General features: G+C 49.3%; 1 protein-coding gene across 1 annotated transcript in view; it reads right to left on the minus strand.

Moving 5' to 3' along the window:
* Window positions 1-2093: 2093 nt before the first annotated feature.
* ruvbl2 (RuvB-like AAA ATPase 2) overlaps window positions 2094-20040 on the minus strand; it is an 18356-nt gene continuing 409 nt past the window's right edge. Inside the window, exons 2-15 of the mRNA XM_038783963.1 lie at window positions 18968-19076; window positions 18451-18506; window positions 17562-17703; window positions 16985-17114; window positions 15188-15254; window positions 13536-13642; window positions 12233-12326; window positions 11651-11774; window positions 10354-10448; window positions 10052-10170; window positions 9153-9272; window positions 6589-6718; window positions 5504-5618; window positions 2094-2280 (exon numbers count right to left, since the gene is read on the minus strand). Of these exons, the coding sequence (XP_038639891.1) occupies window positions 2255-2280; window positions 5504-5618; window positions 6589-6718; window positions 9153-9272; window positions 10052-10170; window positions 10354-10448; window positions 11651-11774; window positions 12233-12326; window positions 13536-13642; window positions 15188-15254; window positions 16985-17114; window positions 17562-17703; window positions 18451-18506; window positions 18968-19076 (1434 nt within the window). The 3' untranslated portion in view covers window positions 2094-2254. The remainder of the gene's footprint in view (window positions 2281-5503; window positions 5619-6588; window positions 6719-9152; window positions 9273-10051; window positions 10171-10353; window positions 10449-11650; window positions 11775-12232; window positions 12327-13535; window positions 13643-15187; window positions 15255-16984; window positions 17115-17561; window positions 17704-18450; window positions 18507-18967; window positions 19077-20040) is intronic.

Here is a 20040-nt window from a genome sequence, read left to right on the forward strand (position 1 = left end):
TCTCGATTTTCTTTTTCTAAAAGATGCCCCCCAAAATAACAAATGGAGCCGGCTGCTCCTTCGTCTCAACAGAGAGTTAAATTGCCGGCTTCTCTCACCTAAGGAACCTGGGTCTGATATCACTCCACACAAGGGGATGAAAGACTCCTGTTTCTTTTTTTTCTTTTAATTTTTTTCCAATTAAGGGGCAATTTAGCTTGACCAGTCCACCTACCCTGCACATCTTTGGGTTGTGGGGGCAAAACCCACGCAAACACGGGGAGAACATGCAAACTCCACACCGACAGTGTCCCAGAGCCGGGATCGAACCTGGGACCTCGGTGCCGTGAGGCAGCAATGCTAACCACTGTGCCACCGTGCTGCCCCAAGACTCCTGTTTCTAAGGTCAGTTCCCAATCCCAGGTGCTCGTGAACACATTTGCCTCGCTTTAAGAATGACTAGCATCAGAAACGGGTGCGTCACTGACACGTTAGGAGGTTGCTTTTGTACCGAGGTGCATTGGGGCAAGATAGAGGGACTAAACTATGCACAAACCCATGATCTACCTCATCCCAGAGATTTTGGTGCACCGGCTGGAGAAGGACTCTGCTCTTTGTCAAGCCTGGGCTATAACAGATGTGGAAATACAGAACGCCACAAGTGGGAAAATTGGACAATGCTCGAACTGACTGCCCTAAGACAGAAATGACAAACTATTACTCAAAATGTCAATGTGGAGTAAAAAATAGATGTGAAAGCAATTGCTCCTTTAAACTGGTTGCTTATGTGAGTACATTTGTGTGCAATACAGAACTATGACATAAACATCTTGGACTATAAAACACTATTTTAAACAGTACGGCGTTTAAACTCACCGCATACATTCAGAGCAGGAATTGAAAATCCTGCATTCAGGACTGAGTTGAGGAAGAACTTCTTCACTCAGAGTTGAGAACGTATGGAATTCTCTACCACAGATATCTGTTGGGGACAGTTCGTTGGATATATTCATAGAGGATCATAGGATCCACAACGCCAGGGTCCCAGGTTCGATTCCCCGCTGGAATCCACATACAGTGCCGAAGGAGGCCATTTGGCCTATCCAGTCTGCACCGACCCACTTAAGCCCTCACTTCCACCCTATCCCCGTAACCCAATAACCCCATCTAACCTTTTTTTGGACACCAAGGGCAATTTATCATGGCCAATCCACCTAACCTGCATGTCTTTGGAATGTGGGAGGAAACCGGAGCACCCGGAGGAAACCCACGCAGACACGGGGAGAACGTGCATACTCTGCACAGACAGTGACCCAGCGACGAATCGAACCTGGGACCCTGGCGTTGTGAAGCCACAGTGCTATTCACTTGCGCTACCATGCTGCTATTCAAGAGGGATCGCTGGATGTCGCCCTTGCCCCTAAAGGGATCAAGGCGGTATGAAGAGAAAGCGGGAGTGGGATACTGAATTTGCCCGATCAGTGGTGAAGGCTCGAAGGGCTGAATGGCCTACGCCTGCACCTATTTTCTATGTTTATGTTTTACACTGACGGGATTGAAATCCGGACAGGGGCAGTTCAAAAGGTAGTCACGGCAAATCGAGCTGCGCAGCATTCAAGCAGCAATCAGAAGGTGCAGGGTTCAATCCCTGCTCTGCACTGAACTTGCGGAGTTTGAGCTGGGTCAGCAATCATGATGCTGCAGTTGATGCCAGAAAATGGGGGCCAGGGAAGGGAAAGTAGCTGCCTGTGCTCCAATCAATGTTGGTGCACATTGGCGGCGGGGGGGGGGGGGGGGGGGGGGGGGGGTTAAGCCCGAGCACAGGATAGAAACAGAGAAACCTTCCCAGGTTAAATAGCTGGCACACTCACCGTCTGGGTGGACACAAACATAATGGCCTCGCGGGTGTGGCAGTGACGGGTTGCTGGTTTGCATGGGACTGCCAGCAAGGCAGCAACTAAGAGAGGAGGGGAGACTGGCTGTTCACTTGGCTGTCCAGCACAGAGGTATATTTCGGCCCCTTGGTGCAGGCTCTTCACCGGCCAGTCGTCACTTCACAGGAGATGCAGCGACTAACAGCGTGCAGACTACCAAAAGCAAAACCCCGCAGCAAATTTCAATGCAAAACTCAAAACTTTTCAGAATTTATTGTACAAAAAAAAAAACTATGGGGAAAAGATAAAAATATGCATCAAATCAACAAAAGGATCAGGTCTCCATTTTAACAAACATCTTCAGAACTTTCAATCGTTAAAAGCAATCACGTCACCAAGGTTTAATTGGTGTCCATCGATTCACCTTCTGCAAAAGAATAAAAGGATAGAGAAGTGTAAACATATAAAACCGCATTCAGGCAATGGATCCAAAGTTCCTTATTCCGATTGCTGCCCAGTTACCACTGCCGGGAAGTGTGAGCGAGAGAACGCCCAGCAGCGTGGGGGAACCCATGTGAGAGGGACAGATTCATATGCAAAATCGTGCCCTGCCCTGCCCCGACGTTATTGTTGAAATACAGATATTCAGAGAAGCCCTTCAGTGTAATTTTTCATTCCATCTCCAAGCAGGATGGAGAGAAAATCACAACGCAGCCTGTCCAAGTTTTCTTACAAAATACCCATTTGATGGCCGAGCATTACTGATGCAACATGGGCCTTGTAAATTACATACTGCGCGGTAGCACAGTGGTTAGCACTGTGGCTTCACCACGCCAGGGTCCCAGGTTCGATTCCCAGCTGGGTCACTGTGCAGAGTCTGCACATTCTGCCCATGTTTCCTCCGGGTGCTCCGGTTTCCTCCCACAAGCCCCGAAAGATGTGCTGTTAGGCCATTTGGACATTCTGAATTCTCCCTCCGTGTACCTAAACAGGTGCCGGAATGTGGCAACTAGGGGCTTTTCACAGTAACTTCACTGCAGTGTTAATGTAAGCCTACTTGTGACAATAAAGATTATTATTACTTCAAAATGTTTGACACTAACACTCAAGTGAGGCCCAGGAGAATGGCAATGGTCAGGAATCTCTGAACTGACTGTCTAAGTACAAACTGCTACGCCAAGTGTCTCACATATTGTTTTAGCCCCATATCCACCCGCTTTTCTCCTCGCTCCTCTGCAGAAGATACCGACTTTCTGGGGTGCAGTTCCTGGTTACCTTCTGGTATTCTGGTCAGGTTACCGTTCTCCATACGAGAGTGTGGGTAGGCAGGTGAGTTACTCGATTCACTGAAGCAAATCACCAAGGCGTCTGTGAGAGCACCTCCCAAATCCACAACATCTACCACCTGGTAGTACATGGAAACATCTAAGGATGGATGTGCTGGCCTTGGAAAGGGTCCAGAGGAGGTTCACAAGAATGATCCCTGGAATGAAGAGCTTGTCACATGAGGAATGTGAGGGCACATGAGGGCAGCATGGTAGCAATGTGGATAGCACAATCGCTTCACAGCTCCAGGGTCCCAGGTTCGATTCCGGCTTGGGTCACTGTCTGCACATCCTCTCCGTGTGTGCATGGGTTTACTCCGGGTGCTCCGGTTTCCTCCCACAGTCCAAAGATGTGCAGGTTAGGTGGACTGGCCATGATAAATTGCCCTTAGTGTCCAAAATTGCCCTTAGTGTTGGGTGGGGTTACTGGGTTATGGGGATAGGGTGGAGGTGTTAACCGTGGGTAGGGTGCTCTTTCCAGGAGCCGGTGCAGACTCGATGGGCCAAATGGCCTCCTTCTGCACTGTAAATTCTATGAAATCTATTCTATGAAATCTATGAATGGCTGAGGACTCTGGGTCTGTACTCGTTGGAGTTTAGAAGGATGAGGGGGAGATCTTATTGGAACTTACAGGATACTGTGTGGCCTGGGTAGAGTGGACGTGGAGAGGATGTTTCCACTTGTCGGAAAAACTAAAAGCAGAGGACACCCATCTCAGACTAAAGGGGCGATCCTTTAAAACTGAGATGAGGAGGAATTTCTTCAGCCAGAGGGTGGTGAATCTGTGGAACACTTTCGCACAGAAGGCTGTGGAGGCCAAATCACTGAGTGTCTTTAAGACAGAGATAGATAGGTTCTTGATTAATAAGGGGATCAGGGGTTATGGGGAGAAGGCAGATGAGAAAAATATCAGCCATGATTGAATGGAGGAGCAGACCCGATGGGCCGAGTGGCCTAATTCTGCTCTTATGGTCTTTTCGCTTGCCACTAAGCCAGACACCGAATCAAAATTGGGGAACAATCTACCATCACTCCAGTGAATCATGGCTTTTTGTCTGCTGGCTCGATATCTAGTCAGTCTCAATCCACGTCCTAGTGCATTAAATCCAAACTGTGCCTAATTCATTGTTAACTGAGCTTGTTCAGAGGCTATGGGACAGCTGAGGAAGGGCAACTAGTGCAGTGGAGGGAACTCATTTCAGGTTGGGGGAGAAGATGCAGAGATGGGAGCAGAGGGATCTCTGTGCTGCATCTGATCTAATCTTAACTACTTCTCACCTTAAATCGATACCGCTGGCTATTCCCATTGCCCAGGGGAAAATCTCCTTCCTGTCTAATCTCTGTCCAGTAAGTGCCAGGCAATGATAACCTCCATAAAGACACAAATCAATCACCTCCCTCCTGGAGCCGATCTGGAGTTTAACTAGACTCTCATTCACCCTGCGGTTACGGTGGATGCTGGTTACCATGTGGAGTGGCTCACACCCCGAACACTCAAAGTCTTCCCGTCATCTACAAATGCTCGACTGAACACACAACCCATTAGCTGGGTGCAGCTGCAATATCACTCACCAAGACTGACACTATTCTGAACTGAGCAGACTGCTCGATTGGTGCCCCCGCTACTGTCCACCATCCACGGCACCCCCCCCCCCCACCCCACCCCACATCAACAGCACCTCACAGCCAACATGAGGGCTGAGAGCAGCAGTACCAGAGAACATTACCAGACAGGCATCTTGCACAGTCACCGGAACGAAACCCTGGACTTCCTAACCGAACAACATGGTGGGAGCGTCACCACCACCACGAGGGCAAAGTCCACCGTCCCCGACTCGGCAACTCATGATGGGCATCGCGCCACCTTGGCCAATGCAGCCCATTCCCCGGGAACAAATGCAAGAGTACATAATTAGTTGGAAAATAAATTACAATGAAAGAATACAGCACAGGGACAGGCCATTCGGCCGTCCAAGCCTGTACTGGTCATGATACCACCCTTGGTCAAAATACTCAGCACTCCCCACGGCCGCATAAAGCACAAAGAACAGTGCAGCACAGTACCAGGGAACATTGATGCCTTTCTCCTAATGGAAGGCTGACATCAGGAATGTTTAACCACACAAGGAAAGGGGGCAAACAAGCCCACGTTAATGCTGTTTGTGGGATTATTGCTACTGCAAAGTATTGTGGCTGCACAGCACCAGCCCACATTTCATACGCTCTGGACTTCAGCGGGGAGGTGACTGCTAATATGCCCTCTGGCAAAATTGCGGCAGCCAGGATTTCCCCTTATCCATAACGCGCTGCTAAACTGAACTCACTTATTTCATTGAACATGAAGGCATCCTGGTATTCTTTCATGTACTGTGTTGAGCGTGACTCATCCAGGAAGAGGGAGTAAACCCGTTTAATGTCATCCACCTGCACCTCTGTCCCCTGGTGGAAACAGAATGAGGAAACCGATAGTTACTGGCACTAAAATGAGAGAGAAATCTGTGAGAGACGACAGAGGAACAGCCCATATTAAGCAGTGAGTGAGATGGAGGGTTTTCGCCTCTGACGTTTGAGTCTAAATTCGCGGATGAGAAGTAAGTTGACTGCACCACCGAGATGGATTTTGCAACCTTCCGGCACCTAATTCGGCACTACTTTGGCAGTGGCCGCTGGGCGGGGTTATCCGTTGCGCGACGGCGATAGCGTAATCAAACTGGGGCCAGCGCCGGTTTGCGAGTCTCCGCGCCCTCCGAAGTGGTGCTATGGTGACGCGTGGCGTGCCCAGTCGCAATGCCGCCTTATCGATGGGCCGAGTTCCCGACGGCAGGGACACGTGTACATCGTGAACCTGGTGTGGCGGCAGCGCACCGAGCCCGACATTGTTGCCACACTCGGCTGGGATCCGTGCCACTGGCCTGGGGGGGGGGGGGGGGGGGGGGCTTCAGCGAGGGCTGGATTGGGGGGGGGGGGGGGGGGGGAGAGGAACGACTGGTGGGGGTGGCCAGGGGATGGGCTGTGCAGTCGCAGTTTGCGGGTCAGGTCAGCGCACAGCCGGCGCCATGTTGCGTGGCTGCAGGGTCAGCAGTGCGGGCATGCGCAGCCCGGGACCCGGCCACTCTCGGTGCGGGTTGTGGATGTTTTGGTTGGCGCCGCTGCTGGCACCTACCAGAATTGGTGTGGGGTCGGCGCCAATTTTTTTCGCATAAATCTCCTGCAGATTCGCCGTTCGAGCCGGCACTTAGCCGCAGCAACGGAGAATCCAGCCTACTGTGTCAAATGGAAGGATGTCACAGTAAAAAGGGGTAATCTCTCTTCGGCACTTGGGCCAAGGAACACTGTTGGTGAGAGAATAGGAAATGTTTTCCTTGGCATCTAACCGTCTCTTTAGGAAGCACGCCTGCTCACTATTTACCTTGCGTTTCTTGCAGACCAGGTTAGCAGCGGTGATCAGCTGGATGGAGTACCGGAGTGATGTTTCCAGGCCAATCCGTGTCAGGACTGTATATGCATCCTCACTCATTTCCACATCCTCTTCTTCGCACCTGTACACAGGAGAATTAAACAAAAACTATCTGCCAATTTATCTTTGTTTTAGCACGATCGCAATTTCCTTTGCAGCCCAAATTCAGTTCTGTTCCTTAACCATCTGTTCACTGTACCTCAAGCAAGCAGAAGTATACAAACCCAAGGGTCCGCTGTAACACTGAGCAACTGACCTTAAGCTGGGTTACAGAGTGGGAGACAGGCCATGCAACAGTCTGAAGGAATTAAAGGGAAAAAGTTGGCTCAATTCTCTCAGACAACTTGCACTGTGAATTAAAATGGAGGGATTGGAATTATAACCACTGTACAGGATGGAGGAGGCGGTAAGAAGCTCCCTATGCTCACCCTGTATGTTATTTCTCCACAATTTCTTTGGACAATATCTTAGATAGATAGAACAGTACAGCACAGAACAGGCCCTTCGGCCCTCGATGTTGTGCCGAGCAATGATCATCCTACTCAAGTCAACCTATCCACGTAACCCAACAACCCCCCTCATTAACCTTATTTTTTAGGACACTAAGGGCAATTTAGCATAGCCAATCAACCTAACCCGCACATCTTTGGACTGTGGGAGGAAACCGGAGCACCCGGAGGAAACCCACGCACACACAGGGAGGACGTGCAGACTCCGCACAGACAGTGACCCAGCCGGGAATCGAACCTGGGACCCTGGAGCTGTGAAGCATTTATGCTAACCACCATGCTACCCACGGAGGTTGATAATTAACATGGGCTTAATATCTGACAGTCACGAGTGAAGGAACGGTGATATATTTCCAAGTCAGGGTGGTGAGTGACTTGCAGGGGAACCTCCAGGTGGTGGGGTTCCCAGGTATCTGCTGCAAGGTGATAGTGGTCCTGAGTTTGGAAGGTGCTGCCTAAGGAACCTCTGTGAGTTCCTGCAGTGCATCTTATAGATTGTACCATGGCAGACACTGTTTGTGTCGGTGGAGGAGGGATTGAATGTTTGTGGAAGGGGGAGCAATCAAGCAGGATGCTGTGTCCTGGATGGCGTTGAGCTTGTTAAGTGTTGTTGGAGCTGCACTCATCCAGGCGAGTGGAGAGTGTTCCATCACACTCCTGATTTGTGCCTTGTAGATGGTGGACAGGCTTTGGGGAGCCAGGAGGTGAGTTACTCGCCGCAGGATTCCTAGCCTTTGATTGCTCTGGTAGCCACAGTATTTATATGGCTGGGTCCAGTTCAGTTTCTGCTCAATGGTAATCCCCAGGATGTTGATTGTGGAGTATTCAGCGATGGTAATGCCATTGAATGTCAAGGGGCAGTGGTTAGATTCTCTTGTAGGCGATGGTCACTGCCTGGCACTTGTGAAGCACAAATGTTATTCGCCAATTGTCAGCCCAAGCCTGAATATTCTCCAGGTCTTGCTGCATTTGGACATGGACGGCTTCAGTATCTGACGAGTCGCGAATTATACGGAACTTTGTGCAGTCATCCACAAACATCCCCACCTCTGACCTTATGCTGGAAGGGAGGTCATTGATGAAGCAGCTGAAGATGGTTGGGCCTAGGACACTACCCTGAGGAACTCCTGCAGTGATGTCCAGGAGCTGAGATGATTGATCGCCAACCATCTTCCTTTGTGCCGGGTGTGACTCCAACCAGCGGAGTTTTCCCTTTGATTCCCATTGACTCCAGTTTTGCTTCGGGTCTTTGATGCCAAACCCGGTCAAATGCTGTGTTGAAGTCAAGGGCAGTCACTTTCACCTCATCTCTGGCATTCAGCTCTTTTGTCATGCTCGAACCAAGGCTGAAATGAGGTCAGGAACGGAACTCAATTGAGCGTCCGTGAGCAGGCCATTGCTGAGTAAGTACCTTTCCATTAAATCTTTTCTACATCCTCTCCAATGCCTTCACATCTGTCCTAAAGTATGACACCCAACATTGGACACAATGCCCAATTAGAACCAAACCAATCTTTTATAAAAGTACATTGTTGTTCTAAAGGGGCTGGTTTAGCACATTGGGCTAAATAGCTGGCTTTGAATGCAGACCAGGGCAGGCCAGCAGCACGGCCTCCCCGAACAGGCGTCGGAATGTGGCGACTAGGGGCTTTTCACAGTAACTTCATTTGAAGCCTACTTGTGACAATAAGCGATTTTCATTTTCATTAGTGAACCAGATGGTTTCATGCTCATCGTTATGACTTTTAATTCCAGATGTTTTATTCAGTTTTTAGGTCCCACCATCTGCTGTGGTGGGATTGGAACCGGGGTCCCCAGAGCAATGTCCTGCGTCTCTGGATTACTAGTCAAGTGCCAACACCACTGTGCCACCACTTACCCTCTGTAGGACCTCTGCCCACACCTCTTCAGAGATGGTTACAATTGGAGGTTCACTGCTAATATTCTGCTGCACTGGACAAAGTCCCTCATTTACTTTTCCAGAGATGGACACACTGAACGACTTACCTAATCTTTAGAATCTGTTTTGTTTCCTTCTCATTGTAGGGCGAGGTTGAGATGATCACCAATCGATCGAGTAAGTCAATTGGAATTCCATGAGGACTTTTGTAGTTTGTACCACGGATCCTGGAGAACAAAAGACGTTAAGCGGAACGCACATTCTGGTTCTTCTTATATTTCACCACATCAAGGCCTCCCAGCTCAGAATCATGGACTGGCCTTTAATTTTGAATTTATTTGTTTTTTTATTATTCTTTATCAGGAAGTGAACGTCACTGGGCAGTCTATGTTTATTGTCCGTTCCTAACAGCCCCCCCAAGAAGGTGGTGGTGAGCTGCCTTCTTAAACCTCCGAAGCCCATGTGGTGTAGGTGCACCCACAGTGCTGCTAGGGAGGGAGTTCCAGGATTTTTGACCCTGACCTCAGAGAAGGAATGACCAAATTAGTTCCAAGTCAGGATGGTGTGTGGCTTGGGAGGGGAACTTGCAGATGGTGGTGTTCCCCACGTATCTGCTGCCCTCGGCCTTTCTAGGTGGTAGAGGTCACAGGCTTGGAAGGAGCCTGGGTGAGTCGTTACCGCTCTCTTCTCTCCCGAATGTGCTGACCACACTGGGCCATGGTTTTATGAACACCAAGTGCTGGCTTTGCCGCAGATTTCAAAGCCTGCTCGTCTACCCTGATTTGAACAGCAAAACCGCCTCCAACAGTTCCCTACTGCCTAAGGCACTTCAAATATTGTTAACTGGTGCAAAAATCCTCAGTTATAACACCAAGGTCTGTTACGATTTACATCTCCTGGCTAATAGGAATTGGCTTCACAGTTTTACTGATGGGCCAAGGATCCACATTATGATCTCCCCAAACAAATGATTTGGACAGCTCTCACTTGCAGAGAGCAGTCGTACCTCGTTATCCCACGGTTTGTTGCAATGATCAGCACTGGGGCCATGTCGCTCTCTAAGCCGCGGTTTAGGAAGGAGAAGCACTCAATGTCCAGCATGTGGACTTCGTCGATAAACAGCACCTGAAAATGGAACAGTGCAAGCCAAGTAAACACACTGTTCTTCCAGTATTATTTCAAATGCAACGCCCTCCACGAGGGAAGCCAGTGTTGAGGAACATTTTATTACCGCCCAAACACTGGGAGGAATAAAACAACAGGAGTGGTTTCCCTCTCCCAGAAAGAACCAAATCTCTGCATACTTACCCCGGGGATGATCTCTGCTTTTCCCTCTTCCCTCCATTCAGCCACCTTGGCGTTGATCTGCTCACGAACTTCGGATTTGATTTCTCCAGTGTCACCTGCGAAGACGACCCACAAACGCATTGAGAATCACTTATAGTTTGTGCTTTAGTGAATGACAGGGTAGCCTATCACGGAGCCTTCGGGGGGTCACACGCAAAGCTGAAATCGATGCTTCCATCAACTTGCAAACACCTCAAGTCGATGATGCCAGCAGATCTCGGATTCAGGGTTTGAGGTTGAAGGGAAATTTGAGGAGAAAAGAGGAATAAGACAATCGGAGGGGTGGGTAACTGAGATGGGGAACTGAGGGAAATCGGATGTCGATGACCCCGTTAAGGCTATGGTGTCAATCAACAGACGAGCTACAGGATCAGCCAACATTCAGGTCAATGAGAATCAAAAAAGGGACAGAGCAACAAAGAAGAAATAGGACCAAAACGGAGACAGATTTGCCTGCGAGACCCAGATTTCCACGGCTTGGGGAGGGGGGGGGGCAAATGGCCCACAGGTGGTCGTCGGGACACGCTCCTTCTATATGATGGGCTCTTGAAATACAGTAAAGTAAAAAAAAAAACCTACAAATACCACAGCTAAGGTGGCTGGGGAATAAAAGGACCACCACCCCACCTCACGCCAAGCTCCAAGTCACAATTAAAATACCACATGCAGGCAGGAAGCCCACTACCCTGAGAGACCTCATCTTTCTTCTCTATGACTATAGAATGAAACCAAACAGACACGTTTATTGCAGCGAACAGCAGCTGAAGAGAAGCCGAGGGTTTCCATTTGATTTCCCAATCTCCCTGTCTCATGGGCATTCTTTCAGAGGTAATGTCACATACGTCAGGTGACCAATGTGTGTTCTGCAGGATATGCAAGCTTGGAGGGCCTTAAAGCCGAGTCAGATTCTATTTTCACCAGAAGTTTACAAAACCTTTCAGTGCAGCGGGGGACACTCCTCAATGGATACTCCTTAAGTGGGAAACCTGGGCTAATTTTTGCTCGTCTTTCTCCCCAGCCCAAATTCTCAGAGGTCAATTGCAGTGCTTCCTACCACCATGCAGACTGAGATCGGGTAACAGCGCAGTCAGCCTGCAGAGAGTGGGGCTTTCCGGCTCTGGGTGAACTCAGCTCTCTACTACTGGGCTTTTCCACGGAGGCATTGCAGAGGACATGTTAAGACATCTGACCTCTCGCGATCGGTCACTGCTGTCAGCGACCTATGGCTTGGCTGGGCTTAAAGACCTGCACACCTTACCTGAGAAGAGAGCCAGGAATCCTTGTGTCCTGCTGTTGATCACATCGATCTCATGGAGTGTCACCGTGTGAACCACCTCCTTCCGTTTCTGAAGCTCTCCGTCCGGGCACTGCACAAATTTTGTCTGCAGCGGGGAATGTTTGCACAAGGTTACTCTTCTCTTTGTTTCTTTTTCTCTTTTACCACCCACCCCTCACGCCTTGGGGTACAGTTTCATTTCAACCCAATGATTGCGCGAGCCTCCGACAGCAATTGCAAGAAAGCTATTCAACTACAGACAGCATCGCAGCAAAGTTTGATCCAACACACACAGGTACCGTCGAGATATGAGATCACCAGGAAACTCAGCCTCCTGCGCGTCAAGGGGGAAGAGCTTGATGTGCGTTGATTGAAATCGCAACGTATGGCGTACAACGGGCACCTCCGACCCTCCTTCCCCACCATCCCAGCCATACTGAAAACCCCCATTAATAGTTATGCTCGGAGGCTGTGCACTTTGGAGCCTCTCAAATCTCTGCTGGCTAAGGCGGCAGGCATATCAACCAAAAAAAAATGCATCAACACTCGCAGAGCAAGACATACCTGGGCCCCCATGGCATCGTAATCGCGAGCTCGGGTGAAGGACCGTCCGAGCTTGCTAATCTTGCCTGTTGCCTTATCAATGGTGATGACATCTCTACAAAAAAAAGAGAAAAACCCCAAGGAAATCAAAACAACGTCATTCCATTAGTGTTCAACAGAAGGAGCTGGTAAAAATCTTTGGTTTCATCCAATATGGTGAAAATATTTGATCTAAATGGAATAGAACTTGTAGCGTTGCTAATCTACAACAACAATCCGCAACAACCTGCATTTACCATTATTTTTAACCTTCTGTCTGCCCAAGTATTTTGATTGTGCTAACATGTCTCATCACACTTACTGAACAGACATTTACATGGGAATACTGGGTAATTTTGACACTTTTATCAATGCTGATCAACGGTTATAAGTTTCCACCACCCCATTTTAAGTCTGTGGCAGGAAGGGTCTTGTCCTAAGTGGGCAATTAATGTCCAATAAAGGCCTTACCCCGCTGGTAATCACCCTGCGGAGGCACAGGTGGTGGGGGGTGAAGAGAAGGGGAGGTGGGGCCACGGAGTAGTTAACAACGGTGGAAAAGCTGATTGATGCTATTTGAGCTGCAGCAGTGACATACCCATACTTGTGCACAAGTTGGTAAAGAAAAGGGGGGCCTGCGCTTAAAACGTAGCTCTCGGGCGATTGGCAAGCAGAAGCCATGGGGTGCCTCTTTCTGGTCGAGGGGGTATGGTAGTACAGTGGTTATTACTGTTGCTTCACAGCGTCAGGGTCCCAGGTTCGATTCCCGGCTTGGGTCACTGTCTGTGCGGAGTCTGCACGTTCTCCCTGCGTCTGCATGGGTTTCCTCCGGGTGCTCTGGTTTCCTCCCACAAGTCCCGAAAGATGTGCTTGTTAGGTGACATTCTGAATTCTCCCTCTATGAACCCGAACAGGCGCTGGAATGTGGCGACAAGGGGCTTTTCACAGTAACCTCATTGCAGTGTTAATGTAAGCCTACTTGTGACAATGCAGATTATTATAAAGGGAAATGGCCAAGTTGCAGTGTTCCACTTTCATAAACTTCCATATTGGCCTGCGCACTTCCTTCACAGAGCGCAGAAAGGGCAGAATTTACAATCATTAGCGCCACAGCAAAGGCCATGCTGCTGATTTTCCATTTTAAATACCGTTGCTGCTTGGATCGGGGATTGGGAAGAGAAATTGTGGTTTGAGAGCGAGTAACCGTGTAGACGGGCACTGGAGTGCAGCTTGGCTCACACCCACATTCATTCTCTTGGTCAGTTAAACGCTGGCAGCTACCTACCCAGCCTGCACTTTCTCCTTCGTCAAACACTCGATCATTTTCGTCCCCAGATCATAAATTGTTTCCATCTCTGTCGTTTTCAGGGTTAGCTTTCCAACCTTTGCACCCTATGAGAAAGAAAAGATGCATAATTATGCTCACTTGATAAATTTGGCCGGATTGTCAGTGTTGGCGACAGCGTTAGAGAAACTTTAAAGGTCAGAGTCAAGATGATTTGGTATCAGGAATAGCCACGGTGCTTTTGACCCAACAATGGGCCTTTGCCCCAACCACTGAACAGCACCCACAACTCACTAATGCGACTTCCATTTCCCAGTGTTCCGAGTGCGAGTGTTAATTCTGTCCTAATTTGTATCATAGATTCACTTGGCACCGCCTCTAGACTCGAATGGATTTCGTGCAGAATTCGTATAATTACTCAAATTACACGGAGACCCTGGGGAAGTTGGGGTTGTCATCCTTAAAGCTAGAGTTTGACCGGAGAATGATAGAGGTGCTCAAAATCATGAGTGGTCTGGACAGAAGGTGTTCCCATCAGTCAGAGAGATGAGAACCAGAGGATAGAGATTTAAGGCGATTGGCATGAGAACCAATATGAGGGGAAACCTTTTCACACAAGTGGCAAAATCCTGCCTGAATGGTGGTGTGGGGTGGGGGGGGGGGAAGCTCCTGACTCGGACCCCGTGGGGTTGGCTGGCTCCTTCAGCCCGCAGTGCTGTTAGGGAAGGAGTTAAAGGGTTTTGACCCAGCGGTAGTGAAGGACCGGCCAATATATTTCCAAGTCAGGGTGGAGAGGAACCTCCAGGTGGTGGGGTTCCCAGGTATCTGCTGCCCCGGTCCTTCAAGATGGTAGCTGTCATGGGTTAGGAAGGTGCTGCCTAAGGCGCATTGGTGAGTTCCTGCAGTGCATCTTGTAGATGGTACACACGGCTGCCACTGTTTGCTGGTGGAGGGTTTGAATCTTTGTGGAAGGGGGAGCAATCAAGCAGGATTGCTTTGTCCTGGATGGTGTTGAGCATCTTGAGTGTTGTTGGAGCTGTACTCATCCAGGCAAGTGGAGAGTATTCCATCGCACTCCTGATTTGTGCCTTGTAGATGCTGGACAGGCTTTGGGGAATCAGGAGGTGAGCTACTCGCTGCAGGATTCCCCAGCTTCTGACCTGCTCTTGCAGCCACAGTATTTATATGGCCGGACCCTTGCAGTTTCTGGTCAATGGAAACCTCCAGGATGTTCATGGTGGGGGATTCTGCGATGGTTATTACTTGAATCTGCTCTCGCTTGTAGATGCCGAATCATGGTTGGGTTTGGAACCAGGGTTGCTAGCCGCCTTCCAGTATCTCCCCAAAAATAACGACAGTGTATCAGCAGAGACAGTGAGCGGCAGCCAGCTTTCCAATCATATGAGGCATTGTGGATCATGTCACCAGCAGTCATTTTGACAGCAAGCAGGGTTGGGAACCCCGATCAATTTTGCCTTTCCTTCTCCCAAAACATGAAGGCTAATTGCACCCTTGGGTTTGTTTGCCCGTTTAAGACCGATAAGGAAATAAGAAACATGCTTTCAATGAAGAATGTCAGTTCAAGAATGTTGCATTAAAAAAATAAACCACACAGATGTTTCTCCAACTCTCGTTCATTAGTCTGAACTTACCGTGCCAGTAGCTGGTCTGTCTATCTGAATTTCCACAACTTCGCCCTCGATTATTTCAGTCTCCTCTCTGTTTAAGGGAAAGAAAATGCTTACTAAAATTATCACATTAATTTTCCCTGGATTAAAGCCTTCTGTCACACAATTGCATCTGCAACACTCCTACGGCTTTATAAGCTTGCGGTCTCTGTACTTTATATCTACAGCATCACCAGCGTACCAATTCTGATCCATTGCACTCCAAAATCTGCTTATCCATCTGTTTCTACAGCAGACTGTCTTCCTCCTGTGTTAATGTGCATTCTAAAGGATGGGCTTAAAATAAAACTACAGAAGTCTAAGAGTGCGACCTTTTTCCAAGATATTACAAGGGCAGCTTTTCCTCGTTGATGCCAGGTTTGAGAGAGACTGGTGGAGCAGAAGTCCCCATCACAATGATGGGCACAGATAGGACTACAGCCTTGTCCAATTTTATGACAAAGGCTTCTATCCTGCCAAGTCCTAGCATTATTGTGAATGCAATGATTAAACGTTAATCGCAGTTCACAGTCAGGTGGATAAGAATATTAACAACACTAAATCTTAGATGCCTCAAATGTTAACAATGCCTTTTGCCTACCCTAACACCCCTCCAACAAATAATCTGATTGATATGGATCTGCAGACAAGTCATGCTACAAAGTATAGAAATGTTATATTGCAGAGCAGTCTTGAAACATTATCCTTTCTCTAGAGAAACATAGTGCAGGTCACAGAATTCTGACAGTGCAGGAGGCAATTCGGCCCATTGAGTCTGCACTGGCCCGCCGAAAAAGTATTCTACCGTGGTTCATTCTCCTGCCCTAACCTGCACATCTTTGGACTGTGGGAGGAAACCCACATAGTCACGGTGAGAACGTGCAAACTCCACACAGGCAGTCACCCGAGGCCAGAAACGAACCCGGGTCCCTGGCGATGTGAGGCAGCAGTGCCAACCACTGTGCCGCCGTGCCAGGTCAAGGCTGGCAAAAGTAAAAGGATGAGCAGTTACTGAACGATGCCAATCCTGGGTTTTCCATGAGACTGGGTGACGAGTCTCCATTTCAATACAGTAGAAGGTTGGCATCTATGATGCCGAGGAGAAGTCAGAGATGGTTTGGCAATTCTGGCTGAAGATGGCTGCAACTGTTTCAGCCCATCATTGAGGATGGGGATATTAATGGAGCTTCCTTCTCCTCCACCAGGGAGTTGTCTAATTGTCCGCCACCATTCACGGCATGATGTGGCAGGACTGCGATAGGGGGACAGAGAGCAGGAGGAGAGTGTAGGACAGCGCACACACAGCTCAGGGGGTAAATGAGGAAAGTCCAGATTAACTTGGGCCTGAGTAATATTGATAATCATAGAATTTCCAGTGCAGAAGGAGGCCATTTGGCCCATCGTGTCTGCACCGGCTCTTGGAAAGAGCACCCTACCCAAGCCCACACCTCCACCCTATCCCCATAACCCCACCCAAACCTAAGGGCAATTTTGGACACATGGGGCAATTTAGCACGACCAATCCACCAAAACTGCACATCTTTGGACTGTGGGAGGAAACTGGAGCACCCGGAGGAAACTCACGCAGACACAAGGAGAACATGCAGACTCTGCACAGACAGTGACCCAAGGCGGGAATCGAATCTGGGACCCTGGAGCTATGAAGCAATTGTGCTAACCACTATGCTACCGTGCTACCCCGGTAGTTAAGAGTTAGAGATAAAACAAAGACTGCAATGGGGAGAACAAAAGACCGTGACAAGCAAGGTAGGCCATACTTACTTGATGCGGACACCAATGGACCGGCGGAAAGCCTGGGTCAGCGCTTCTGTTTTGCTCATTTCCAGAGAGAAGATTTCACTGCCCGCGATAGCTGTGAATGGAGTGTCCTGCCCCAGAGCTTGAGCCATCCCTGCAGAATCAAGAATATGCTTTCAATTATAAATAGAAAACTCACTGGTGGCTCGCCACACAGGTCAACTCTTTGGATGGATGTCGTAGAACTACGCAAGACACAAAGTGAAAATGGTAATCCTGAGCATTAATTCAAGTGAAACCATAACAGTGGGATGTGAGCATAATGACCAGGAGCACCTTCTTTATACAGGGTAGTAAATGCCTGGAATGATCTCCAGGTAAGCTGGGTACAAACGCAGGCATCATTCAAGAGGTAGTTGCATCTAGTTCTGGATGGATTGCAGATTTATGTGAAAAGGTGAGCTATCATATGTGAAGTGTTTCGAGATGCTTCTGAGATTGTATCAGACACTCTATAAATGTAGATATTGCTGAACCACGACAAAACAAATTAAAGTTGCCTCCTGCGTCCCATGGTTACAACCCGAAATGGATCACATACCCATCGCAATGGCCGTTTTCCCTGTTCCCGGCTGGCCAGCAATGAGTACTGCTCTCCCAGCAATCTTTCCCTCTTTAATCATCTCGAGAATAACCCCAGCAGCCCGACGAGCACTCAGCTGTCCTACCATCCCCTGTGAGACCTGATGAGAGAGAACGAGTGACATTTTAACAAGGAAACATTCACAGCACGCAATATAGGCCAACATGATGTGCACCAGGGCTCAATAAATCAACAGAGAAGGGCTCTTTGTCCCCGACGGTTAACCAGTGACCTCTACCAGAAAGTAAAATGCGAGTCAACATTGGATTTGACCATGAAGAGCCCAAGAGTTAAGGAGGCTGCCTAAAACACACTCTGCTCCAACAATGGCCATTTGGAATAGGAAACAGTGCCAGCACCGATGAGACAGTACGCAACTTGAACCATCGGGGAAGAAACTTGCAGAGGAAATGTGCTGGGTGGGATGGTCTAGTTTGAGGACCCAGCATCTAATAATCTTTATTGTCACAAGTAGGCTTGCATTAACACTGTAATGAAGTTACAGTGAAAACCCCCTAGTCGCCACATTCCTGCGCCTGTTTGGGCACACAGAGGGAGAATTTAGAATGGCCAATTCACCTAACAGCACGTCTTTCAGGACTTGTGGGAGGAAACCGGAGCACCTGCAGGAAACCCACGCAGACACGGGGAGAATGTGCTGACTCCAGAGACAGTGACCCAAGCCAGGAATCGAACCTGGGACCCTGGAGCTGTGAAGCAACAGTGATACCCAGTGTGCTACCGTGCTGCCCTGCATCTTATCAAACTCAAGTCATCTCCGCTACTGCAAGAAATAACGCGATTCCCTCCAGTCCCAGGTCCGCCGCTTAGTGCCTCTGTACTGTACCTGTCGAGGTTCCAAGACATCATCGAGTCCCAAGCCACGGATGTGCGAATGGGCACCTGTAGAAAGCGGAAAGATGAAAGTTATTTCAAATCCTGCGAGTTCAACTCCTTGGGCCAACAGTCGTCATATTCAGGAATTTCACGGAGGTCTCGAAATATAGAAAATAGGAGCAGGAGGAGGCCATTCAGCCCTTCAAGCCAGTTCCGCCATTCATTATGATCATTCAACTGATGTTGACTAACTGCGCACGCAGAAGACCTGCTTCTAAAGTGCAGCTTAATTTGAAATAGATTAAGAGCTTCTCCCCCAGCGTCTCAACGGGTAAAAGCTCCACCTGATGTGAAAGTGAACCAGACAAGATGAACCCAGATTGGAATGTTGTGTTGATTCCTATCGGGAGACAAGTCGGGAGTGCTGCTGGGGGGGGGGGGGGAGGGGGGGGGGGGGCTGGTAGAGGGTAGAGAGGGGGGGGAATCTTCAACCCAGCATTGGAGGTAAGAAATTAAAAAGAGCCTACCGATTCTCTCTATCCTGGTGACATCCCTGACTTCAGGAACCTTCGTTGCTGTGGTCTGAAAAACAATATAGATCCATGTAATAGGCTGAAAAAGGGACACAAGTTTGAACTATGGCACAATGTGAACTGTGCAGGAGTAACGCTGTAACTTCAACAAGTGTGTTGTGAATTAAATGAAGATATAAAGCAACTGTGTCCATCAACATCCTTCTTCAGTCTTTTAATGCAGGTCTCTTACCAGCAGAATCTGTCTTATAAATGGGCAGCAGCTACTGTTTCAGCTCATACAATATTGCTGGCTGGGGCTTGCAACAGCAGCAACATTGTTCACCACTTGTTGCTTTGCAATGGCCACACTGTTTATGGGAAACGGGAATGGCAATCCCGATGTGAACATGGTGGCTTCTTCAGATCGAAATTAATTAATTTCATCAAAACCGACTGGTCGGCGCTCTCTACATTGAAGGATGGCTGTTTATTTTATGTCATTGTCGCTGTTTTCTGTCCCTCGCGTCCCAGCCCCCAATGCTGCTTCTCCCAGGTCGGAGCGGAGTCTCGCGCTGGAGCCCAGACAAAACGGCCGCAATGTAGCAACTGAACAGCCTTAACGTGGCTCACGAGACCCGAGTCAGATTAATCACAGGCTGCTGCCTGGTGTGGCGAGTAACTCTCCCAACCTGGGGGGGGGGGGGGGCTATTCAGACAGAGGGGGGGGGGCTATTCAGACAGAGGGGGGGGGGGGCTATTCAGACAGAGGGGGGGGGGGGGGGGGGGCTATTCAGACAGATGGGGGGGGGGGGGCTATTCAGACAGAGGGGGGGGGGGGGCTATCAGACAGAGGGTGGGTGGGGGGCTAATTCCGACAGAGGGGGGGGGGGGGGCTATTCCGACAGAGAGGGGGGGGGGGCTTTTCCTGACCAGAGGGGGGGGGGGCTATTCAGACAGAGGGGGGGGGGGGCTATTCAGACAGAAGGGGGGGGCTATTCAGACAGAGGGGGGGGGGCTATTCAGACAGAGGGGGGGGGGGCGGGGCTATTCAGACAGAGGGGGGGGGGGCTACTAGACAGAGGGGG

This window comes from Scyliorhinus canicula, chromosome 23 (genome assembly GCF_902713615.1).
Source record: "Scyliorhinus canicula chromosome 23, sScyCan1.1, whole genome shotgun sequence".
Lineage (NCBI taxonomy): Eukaryota > Metazoa > Chordata > Chondrichthyes > Carcharhiniformes > Scyliorhinidae > Scyliorhinus > Scyliorhinus canicula.